Source organism: Leptonychotes weddellii, chromosome 2 (genome assembly GCF_054177405.1).
Source record: "Leptonychotes weddellii isolate Sample4059 chromosome 2, ASM5417740v2, whole genome shotgun sequence".
Lineage (NCBI taxonomy): Eukaryota > Metazoa > Chordata > Mammalia > Carnivora > Phocidae > Leptonychotes > Leptonychotes weddellii.
The window spans coordinates 86412097-86423650 of NC_138370.1; the positions used below are offsets into that span (position 1 = coordinate 86412097).

At 37.5% G+C, this 11554-nt stretch overlaps 2 protein-coding genes across 8 annotated transcripts in view; one reads left to right on the forward strand and one right to left on the reverse strand.

Annotated features, from left to right (window-relative positions):
• NUDT6 (nudix hydrolase 6) overlaps positions 1-1434 on the forward strand; it is a 31248-nt gene extending 29814 nt beyond the window's left edge. For all 7 annotated transcript variants that reach the window (XM_081811932.1, XM_081811929.1, XM_081811930.1 and 4 more), the window contains one exon: positions 755-1434. In XM_081811932.1, coding sequence (XP_081668058.1) covers positions 755-1152 — 398 coding nt within the window. In that variant the 3' untranslated portion in view covers positions 1153-1434. The remainder of the gene's footprint in view (positions 1-754) is intronic.
• A 154-nt stretch (positions 1435-1588) lies between these two features.
• Positions 1589-11554, reverse strand: part of FGF2 (fibroblast growth factor 2) — a 65002-nt gene continuing 55036 nt past the window's right edge. Inside the window, 1 exon segment of the mRNA XM_081811927.1 lies at positions 1589-1801. Coding sequence (XP_081668053.1) covers positions 1616-1801 — 186 coding nt within the window. The 3' untranslated portion in view covers positions 1589-1615.

An 11554-nucleotide genomic window follows, 5' to 3' on the forward strand; every position in this document is an offset into this window, starting at 1 on the left:
ATCTTGCTCCAGAAATCTGCAAATATTGAAAAAAATCAACCTTATAAAATGTGAAACCCTTGTATTATAAAATTCTGTAAACTGCAAGTTTTTTTTTTTAATACTTTTGATAAAATAGTTCTTTAGAATCTCAAGAAACAAAAGAAATGCCAAAAACTACCATAATGGGATTCCACTGACAGGATAACTAAGGGAGCATAACAAAATGGTTATAAATGAAACTGCTCTAGGATGTCAGAGGCTTGACAGCCCCACCCAAGATCACCGGGAAAGCTTTGAACCGTTCACAGCTCAATACATTCTGCAGCTCTACAGACTTTTGTAAGGAAGAATGAATCACTTTTTCTCAATACTGATACATAGAAGTTTAGGCAGTTTTGATGGATGATCACTAACAGGATAATAATGAAGAAATATGTAGGAATAGTAACTGCAGGGACCTATGTTTTCAATTTTTGGGAAATAGAGTCAGAAGAGGTTAAAAATGTGACCCCCAAAATATACAGGTGGGTAAGCCTACAAATAGCAGCCAAAGAAATATTCAATATTTCAAACGCTTCTAAGATGTACAGTGGTAAGAAAATAGTTTGGTGTTCCAGGATGTCCAGATGGCAGAGTTTATGTTGAATACTTTCCTAGGATGAAGTTTTTTGCTTTTCAACCTTTAGATAATGCTACTCTCTCTGAAAATCTTTGATGATTAAAATTCTAAAAATGTGATCCTTACTGATTTGTACATCTTTCTTTTATGTAGGAGAGACAGCAGTTCGAGAAGTTTTTGAAGAAACTGGTATAAAATCAGAATTCATGTCCCTCCTGAGCATTCGGCAACAGCACACCAATCCCGGAGCTTTTGGGAAATCAGATATGTATATCATCTGTCGCTTAAAGCCACATTCATTTACCATAAATTTTTGCCAGCATGAATGCTTAAGGTGTGAATGGATGGATCTCAATGACCTGGTCAAGACTGAAAATACAACTCCCATCACCAGCAGAGTTGCTAGGCTGCTGCTATATGGGTACAGAGAAGGGTTTGACAAGATTGATTTCACCGTGGAAGAACTTCCGGCAATTTACACAGGCTTGTTCTATAAACTCTATCACAAGGAACTGCCAGACAATTACAGAACTAAGACAGGAATGGATTAAATCCTTATTTGCATGTTTTAAAAAATTTTAAGTAAATTGTACATGCAGAATAATGTGTGCCATATTATAAAAAGTAGTGGACATTTGGTGTTAACTAAATATCTGACTTTAATTTTCTAGTGTGTATAATTTTCATGAAAACTTGTTTGATGAAAACTTGCAAGTTTATAAGCCTCTTTTCAAATGAAGCAAATGTATGAAAAAGATTGTAGCTGTATGTAAGCTTCACTGGATAAAGGCAAATGCAATACAAAAGGTGGAAGTCTATACATTTTCCAGGAATTTTTGTTGCTTTTCTTTAGTAAGGCAATGGTTAAATATTTACTATTAGAAAAAAGGTTATCTGACCATTCATCCCAACTGAGCAGATAGCTGTACACATTTTTTTCTTTTCTTTCATTAACAAATTTCAAAAATATACGTCGTCTTTCATGTGAAATGAGATCAGATGCTGCCGTTAAGATCAGCTCTTAGCAGACATAGGAAGAAAAAGTATAGCTTTCTGCCCAGGTCCTGTTTTGGGTCCAAGTTTATACTGCCCAGTTCGTTTCAGTGCCACATACCAACTGGAGTATTTCCTTGACCGGTAAGTATTGTAGTTATTAGATTCCAATCGTTCAAAAAAGAAACACTCGTCGGTAACACATTTCTGAAAAATAAAGGAAGAATTCATAGTTACTTTTATATTTTCATATGAAATATTTATGACACTACACTGCCTGTTCTGCTCAACCAGCAGCAGTGCTCTTGGCTTCAGCAGCAGAGTCCAACTAGTTTGCAAGATTCAACAGACCAAAAGTCTGACAGAATTTAGCTCTGCAGAGGGATGCGGGAAGGAACACAGCAAGTCAGCAGGAGAGCTTTCAAGCACATCTCTTCAGAGGAAGAATTCAAGGACCATTCTCCAGCCCCCACAGGGGACAGACCAGGTGTTAGGCAGCAAGAGCACACAGATGCGCTGGGAACCACACCGCGTCGGACTTGAAACATCCCATGAACACAGCTTTCACAAAGGGAGATAAATCCAGTAACAAAGGGCACAGTACACTTAGTGAAACCCAGAGCTGTGGCTTCCAGCTAGGTACTTATGGTGCATCCATATTCCTCCCAGTCCAGAAGCAGGTTACCAATCAGGGATCACTTTTATCAGGGTTCCATGAAAGTGATGGAAGGGTAACCCACAGGTAACTTTCCTAAAGAAGAAGGGTTTTGTTAATACTTTTCTCACAGAAACAGAACCAATTCCTTAAATTATAGCAGTTTTTTTCCCTCGTGTTTACCATCTCTAAGGCATAAAAACAATAGTTTATTGTACAGAAAATAGCTAATGTATATAATGCCCAAAAATTGTACTAGAACCTTATATGATTAGTATTCTCAAAACACTAATAGATAATGAAGAATAAGTAATGTAGACCATATTGATTTCTGGCAGTGTCTTTCTTGTGGGAAAGGAAACTGTTCTCCCTTTTTATTTCAGTTCAACTCTTTATGGGGGGTGGGGGATAGCTAGATTCACAAATACTTAGACCTGGAAATACTATTCCAAGTAATGGAGTCTAAGAGGCTGCTACATTATTTCACATAAATGTTCAAAAATCAACTTCACAGGATAGACTGATGATAGTTACTGACCTTTGGGGTGTGTGTTGGGTGGGGGGTGTCAACAAATGATTTACTTTAAGGGAAGAAAGGAAAAATTATTTTTTATATTACAATTAGATAGGAAGAAAGAATTATAAACTCATATAGAAAACCATATAAATTTATACATATTTGTATCTCTACATATAAATACAACATGTATACATAGATATATGACATAAGCCTATAATTTTGTATTAATGAGTATACCGGATTCCAACTTATTTCTATATACTCAAATTTAGGAAACTTCAGGTTTAAGAACACACATTCAAAAGACTTGAATCTTTTCCCAGATTCTTTAGTTCTAAGATAAACTGAACAGTGGCACAAACTGTGAGAAAAACATAAATCAAGAAACAGAACAGTGAAAAGAGCTGGCATAATAACCAAAATGAAAATGATCTAAATATGAGTAACAGGCATCTCAGTCATGTAAAGTAAGGGTGTGGTATTAGATCTTGTAATCTGCTACTAGGGATAAGAATTTTACCGGATATTTACTTGGCTTTAACATTCTGATCACTGTTAACTTTTTAAAATGGAAATACAAACTTATCTAATTTGCCCATTTTTTGCAAGAAATTACTAACAAAGCAACTTAAGTCCTTCTGATGCACATAAATGACAGGTAGCATTACAGAGAAGTATACATCGCACAAGGACCCAGCTATGTGATACATGTAAAGATAAAAGTGTGGTAACAGTGAAACACTTATACCTAGAAAAATGTGGCTATTCCGTAGACAATACTTTCACTTTACCTTTGGTAAAATTTATTGTGCTTTTTGTATTAACTGAAGTCATCCTGTGTTACTTTGTCACTTTTCAGCGCCCCTGATAAAAATTTTCCTCTTTCCCTATTCCAGGTTTAAGATCAGGAGTAGAAGAAGCAGTCACAAGTAAAGAATGAAAAAAATCATAGTGATCATAAAGGTAACATGAATGGTCATCACTGAGCTTCACAGGCTAATTCCCCAGGGGGAGACCTAAGCCACATCATTCAGTCATCATTCTGGACACTGATTTTTGAGTGTTGGGTGCCCCACCTTGCTAAGCTGGCATTCCCTACAATGCCTGGCCTATTGAGATACATACCATGCCAACAATATCTGCCTTCTCAGCCAGTTCCTAGTATTTCAGAGAAAAGTAATAGTACCAGTGATTAAGTAGATAATACATCATAAACCCACTTTTTTTTTTATAGAATTTACTTGTACCTTTACAAAAACAAAGGGGAGAGAAGGAAAACTTGCATCTGTGCTGAATGTTCAGATACGTAAATTTACTAAACTATGACACACTTGAAAACAAACTACATTTTTCCAAATGGGTGGTAGGGCCAAAATTCAGCTCTCAAGTAAAGCAGGCATTTAACAGCCCAATATAAGTATGATTTTCAAGCCTCTCCATCCTAAGTTTACAAGTCATTATCAATGACTATGATCTCAATGTTCATGTTAAAAATGAATGCAATATAATTTTTGCTTATCTTTATAAACATTTACAGAGCTTTTTCCCTATTCTCAATGTTTAACTGCTCACCTTTTCAAACTTACAAGAAAAGGGGGTCTTCAGAGGAATGACATCACAGAGAAAGTGGATAAGTAGTTTCTAAGGGCTTATAACACTTGTACCCTGCCTTTGAGGCCTTATTTTATATAGGCCAATGAGATGGGAAATTCCTTAATCATGGCTTTTGACCTCTTTCATGCATATCATTTAAATATCACAACAATCCTGTGACATAATTATCCTATACACATTATCTAAAACTCCATGCTATTAGTAACTTACTTCAGATTGTGGATACTCTCTGCCCATGTATCTAGTCTGACACCTTTTCGTAAAATTAAATTTTCCTTTTTTAAAATTTAAGAGTAAGGGGCGCCTGGGTGGCTCAGTCGGCGTCTGCCTTCAGCTCAGGTCATGATCCCAGGGTCCTGGGATAGAGCCCCACATCGGGCTCCTGACTCAGCGGGGAGCCTGCTTCTCCCCCTCCCACTCCCCCTGCTTGTGTTCCCTCTCTCACTGCCTCATTCTCTCTGTGAAATAAATAAGTAAAATAAAAAAATAAATAAAAAAAAAATTTAAGAGTAATTTGGGGATATATAAAGCACACAGTTCAAGTGATGTACTCATTCATTTAATGTATAGCTTGTCTTCCAGGCACTGGGATACATCAGTGAACTTTGTGCCATTCAAATTCCAGCTGGGGAGACACACAATAAGCAATAAGCATAACTAAATAAGTTATATGTTACAATATGATAAATCCTGTAGAAAAAGGTAAAGCTGAGTAGGATAAGAGGGATTAGGAGTGGTGGGGGTAGAGATTAGGTTGCAATTTAAATAGCATAGTCACAGTAAGCTCCATTGAGAAACTGACATTTGAGCAAATACTTGAAGGAGTTAACTATCCAGCTATCAGAGAAGAGAGAGGGACTAGCCAATGCAAAAGCCCTAGGACCAGGCCTAGAATGTGTGAAGGGTAGTGTGTACGAAGCAGAGGGTTTGAAGGGAAGAGTAATTGGAAATGAGGTCAGAAAGGTATTGGGATAGGAGATTTGTAGGTATTGTAAATATTTAGCTCCTACACTGAGAAAATAGAAAGCCATGGTAGGCTTTTAAGCAGAAGAGTGGAATGATCTGACATATTTTTCCAGCATGACTTTGGCTGCCAAAACTACACTGGGCCAAAAGCAGATACAGAGACACTGTTAGAGGCTTGCTCAGTAACCTAGGCAGAGACAGTGGAGACTTGGACTACAGGGATGGCCACAGAGATGGTAAAAAGCTGTCTGCATCTGGATATATTTTGACAGTAGAATCAACAGGGTTTCCTGACAGATTGGACGTGCAGTACAAGAGAAATAGAGGAATCAAGGATGACACTGAGGTTTATGTTCTAGAATGTGGACTTGTCATCAAATGAGATAGGGAAGGCTATGAATGGGAACAGGTTTTATGGGGAAAGATGAGGAAGTCAGTTTTGGACATGGTGAGTTTGAAATGAATATTAGACATTCTAACAAAGATAATGTGTATTGACCACATACTATACAACAGACACGTCATTTAACCTCCCCCCCGCCTTCCTAATGCTAACAGCCACAGAATTGGCAGTTGAAAAGTTCTCATTTATTTGGAATATTAGAAAATGTGTTAAGTTACAATAATTCCAATGAGCTGTTCTCAATTCTAAAAGGTATGGAACCTAAAAAGGGAATGTAGACGTACATGTATGAGAGTAATATAAACCTGTCAGGTGTTAGTGGTAGGGCACACCACAAGACCTCTCTGAAGGCTGTCCACATGAGCCAGCTAAGCTCATGGTCCTAAAACATTTGTTCACAGTGATAACAATGTGCTAATGATATTAAAGATGATTCTGGGAGTTTGACCCCTTGTAGGGGTATCTGAAGAGGAAAGACTCAAGTAGAGTTTGGAAAAGCATAATTAACATTGTAAATGGGTTTTTGTCTAGATATTTACTTTGAAATTTCCAAAAAGAAAGTAAAGTGATACTTACACATATTAAAAAACTGATCGTAGGAGATGGTGGGAACCAGGTTTCTCACTGTTGGAGTGGGAGATTACAGACAAGACAGGGAGGCTAAAATGATTCATATGATACTGGCAGATTAGGGTTGGAGACATTGGTAAGTACTCATGTTTGGCTTAATATACAGATAAAGAAATAATCATAGATGTATATATATCCAGGGTAGGGTATGCCTATATTTCTTGCTCTGTCAGGTGAGAGGACCTAGAAGCAAACACACTTCATCAGCAAAAAGCAAACCTAACATCCAGATCTTGGTCTATAATACCATTTCCCATATAAGCAAAAGGGCTCCTTAGAGAAATGGCTCCTCCTAGACTATAGTAGAGAATATAGAAGATGAACCTGGAGCATCTTGTAGGCCATCAGGAAGTGCTCAAAATCTTCCAACATTGATGGGGGTGTGTCAAAGAGTACAGGAGCCAACTGGAAAAGCTCCCAATGACCATAGCAAAAACAATTTGAACAAAATAAATAACACAGTATTGGGTTATAACCCAAAGTATAAAATAAATATTCATGAGTATATGTATATTGATACAAATGATTGAATAAATAAATAAATGGAGAATAGACAGATTTCTCATGCAAAAGAATTCCAAATTTGTAAATATTTCTCCCTCAAGGAGATGGAGCATTAGCCCCTATCCCTTAAATGTGGACTATGTATAGTGACTTACTTCCAAAGAATACAGGGTGGAAAGGGGGGGAAAAGAATAACTTTATAGTAGAGACAAATAATACCTCAGCCAGATGATCAAGATTAACAAAAATTTGGATATACAATGAGAAAAGAAATAAGAGGCAGGGTAATTTCTCCTCCTCACTGTCATCTCTTCCCATTACGCATCGATTGCACAAATCTGGTCTACTGCTAAAGGTTAGATGTGAACTTTATGGCCATTTCCCCATGTTCTGTTTTTTGGATTGTTTATTCTTTTACAGTACTTTGATTTTTCAGTTTTGGCTTATGAGGGAGTTTGCTCAACATGGATCCAAAAATGCTTTGCTTACACCACTTCTGAGAATTAAAAACAGACATGATGTAAGTATCAGTGTTGATTATTTCAGAACAAAATAAAACACACAAATTGTGAAAAGTTAAAAGCAAATTTGACCTTAACCTTTGTATATACATACAGTTTGTATAAAATTTTTATAAGGCTGGTTTCTAAAAATAATTCTCATTAGGTAGTAAACTTTGCATTTAATCTAGTGTTTTATCTCTTAAAAATAATATACATTCCTCTTCAATTACTATATTTTTCTGACAAAACTGATCAGTATATATTGTCAATCTAAGTAACTGAGCCCTCAAAAATCTATTTTCCTTACTTTGCTGTATATGTAGGTCTCAATATATTTTACTTTTACAGTAATTAAGTGTATCTCCTCAGAGAATAATTTTTTTTTTTTAAGATTTTATTTATTTATTTGACAGAGAGAGAGAGAGCGAGAGCAGGAACACAAGCAGGGGGAGTGGGAGAAGGAGAAGCAGGCTTCCCGCTGAGCAGGGAGCCTGATGTGGGACTCGATCCCAGGACCCTGGCATCATGACCTGAGCCGAAGGCAGACGCTTAACGACTGAGCCACCCAGGCACCCGAGAATAAATTTTTTTTCATGTTTCACTATTATGGATCCACACAAGTTACATGTACATTTCTAATATTGAGATATCTTGTTCAGGGTATCATGATCTATAGCATTATATAGAAATCAACATGCAATTTTCTAGCACATAAAGACCAGGCAAATTTTCTTTACCAATGCCAACACTGATGTTGTTTGGTGACTTAAATTTAAAACTACAGTTAACCTCACTATATGCAGTTTTTTAAAACCTACAATTTTGTGAACACGTAAGAAATCATAAATCCTAATATTTGTTCTGGACCTCTGTTATCCATGACAACAAAATTTATCCTCTATGGAATGGAATAAGAGTCTATTACGTATTAAAAAACTACTCAAGTTAAGCCTCTAAATATAGGCTTTGGCAGTTAAATATAGTTACTCTTTAAATGTTTGTATTTTCTGGGGCACCTGGGTGGCTCAGTCGTTAAGCGTCTGCCTTCGGCTCAGGTCATGATCCCAGGGTCCTGGGATCGAGCCCCGCATCGGGCTCCCCGCTCAGCGGGAAGCCTGCTTCTCCCTCTCCCGCTATCCCTGCTTGTGTTCCCTCTCTCGCTGTGTCTCTCTCTGTCATACAAATAAATAAAAAAATCTAAAAAATAAAAAAAATAAAATAAATGTTTGTATTTTCTAGCTTCAAAAGGGGGCAGGGGAAAGACCCTTAAGAAATGTTTTCAAACAGTGAGGATTCCTTAGCTTGAAAGCATTCATGCCATTACTATGTGAAGGTATTGGGGGAAAAAACTTAGTCTTTTTTCATACTCTCAACTGGTAGCAATCAACATGACTCTTAGACACCAAAATATTTTATGTGTCCAGAGTAGTCTTCTAAGAGGAAATGAGAATGTTTTGCAAATCATTGCAGGAATCATAAACAGGGGATAAGGTAGAAGAATCCAGGGATGTGCCATAACACAACAGTCTGAAATGGGGCCAGGTAGAAGAGTGGAAAGAACTATGCTTGTGGCAAATGCAAGTTCATAAACCCCAGGTTCTCCAGGTTATAAGAGGCATCTGCATCCCCATGATGGCTAGTGGTCACACACTGGACTTCTACCAAAAGTTGCTATTAGGTTTTTTTTGTTCTCTTTGCCTTTTATATGCCAGCTGTCTCTTCTCATTGTCACCTGAGTGAGGTCTCTGCTGACATCCCCGGCGACGGTGTCTTTTACCATCAGTGATTCATCTCAACGCATTAAATGTTTGGCACAGATAATATTAATAGCCAAGGGTCAAGACTTTTAATTTCTTACCTAAAAGTTGCTGTTGTTGACATCTCACTGCCTATGGATCTGACTTGGAAAGAAATATGTCACTTACTGACCAACCGACATCACCTCCTTGATTTGAGGGTAGGGGCACTTCTCATCTGAAAAATAATGCAGCCCACCCAGACTAATTTGGAAGAGATAGGATTGCTGCTGAAGAGTCAAAGAAGCAAGCCGCATACATTGAATGGTAAGACTGGAGATTAACTCGTGAACTTGGCAAGAATAAAGCCTATGATGGGAGTGACAACAACTGAATCTTGGCTGGTGCCATTGCTCAAAGGAAACTGATAAATCCTAAATTTTCCATTTATGTGTAATAGCTGTGACTTTGTCCCTACATAGTTTGTGATAAAAATTTCTAAGCATTGCTAAATTAACTCTTATTGCATCAACTTGAAGGAAATCTGTTGTATCAGGAAGAATATATATCCAAAGAGATAGAAACATATTTAAGACGAAATAAAATACCTTAATCTTGTGAAAGGTCCTGCTGAGCTAAGGAAGAAACTATAAAACACTTTATTTCAGAGTACTTTCTGCTTCTGATGGCACAGAATCAACAGTTTGGAAAGCTTAATGACTATTCACCAAGAGAAGAGGTCAGAATTCTCTGAATTCTAACTTGTAGAGAATTCTGTAAGAATGAGAAGATAGTTCAGTTTTCATGTCTAGACTTGTTCTAAATTCATCTCCTCTTTTATGGACCCCAGTAGTTTCAGAGATGCGCTTTAAAATAGAGTAGCTTCTGTTTTCATCACTTCTGACAACTATGAAGCTTTTCATCATAACAGATGAACATAAATTCCAGCCTATGTTCTGGAGATAAATAACCCCTCCCATGAGTATCTTACAGGGCCACCATGATTACTAGGTTACTGGATCTTCTGATCTCAGTAAGTGGAAAACTACAGGATAACAGTTCCAAATCATTCACTGAACCAGATTAAGAAAAAGTGAGAGCTTTAAAACCACTTGTCTAATGTTGTCCACAGTTAGTCATAACAAAAGCAAAGGTATGCATCTCCTTTATTTTCTCCACCACCTTCACTGTTTGACAGTAGCCAAACCAACACCAAACCTTTGCAGAAGCCATCATGATTCACACTACATGTGTTTTGTCACATCCTGATGTGAGAAGAGTAGGAATAAACCTCTCCTCTCTACAAACTCAAGGTCATCCAAAATTACTGATTCACTGTCCTGGAAATATTTAAAATGCTCCTTTGGTAGATTCCCAACATATTATATCACCCTTTAAGTTGACAACAGACTGGTAGGAGAAAAAGACAACAGTACAAGTCCCAAGTAGTCAATCTTCTGGGACGATATTTTTTGCCCAGGAACCGCATCCATTCCCCTAATTTGACTATTAGCTATATGCTGATGACACCCGAATCTATATATGGACACAGACCTCTCTTCCAAGTTCCAGACCCAAATTACAACTATGTAGTGAACATCCCCACCTGAATTTCTCTTAGGCAACTCAAACTAGGTAAGTCTAAATTTGAACCTGTATTACCTTTTCCCAGAACTTGCTCTTTCCCTCTTTCCCCTTTCTCATCTACCTTCTCATCTGAACCAGAAACCTAGGACTTTTCTCTCTACTTCACTCCTAAATCAAGTGCTAGTACTTTACTCAATCCTCTCTGTCCTGTCATTGCCAGATTTTCATCATGACTTGCTTGGACTATTACAAAGGCCTTCTAACTGGTTTGTCTCCACCATGTCAGCCCCCTCAAAAACGTCCTCTGTAATGCTGCCAGAGTGATCTTTCTCAAATTCAAAACAGATTGTGTCTCTTCTTAAAACTCTTCATGGCTTTCCACTGCTTGTAACACACGCTGTAGAAGGCATGTCAGCAAGTAGTCTATCTACCTCTCCAGCCTTTTCTCTTCCAGTTTGCATTTCCTTTGCACTTTACACTCCTGCAGTAGTGAATTATTTGTAATGCTGGAGAAACACCTCCTAAGCCTTCTGCATCCATGTCTTTCACGTACTATGTTCTAAAAGTATCTATACCCTCATCTCCACTCCTCTGCTCCCTGACTGCCTGATAAATTCCTTCTCCTACATCATCTAAAATCCTATTGATGGGTCATCTTCCAAGATAAGTTTAATCACTTCCTTTCCTCTATTACTTCCTTTGTCATAATACTTCTTACTTCTTATCCAATATTACTATGCATTTATACAAGGTATAGAAGGAACACATCAAAACCCTTACAATTATTACAAATACTTACACTTCTGCCCCCCCCCCAAGATTGTGATTCATTAAGGGCACAG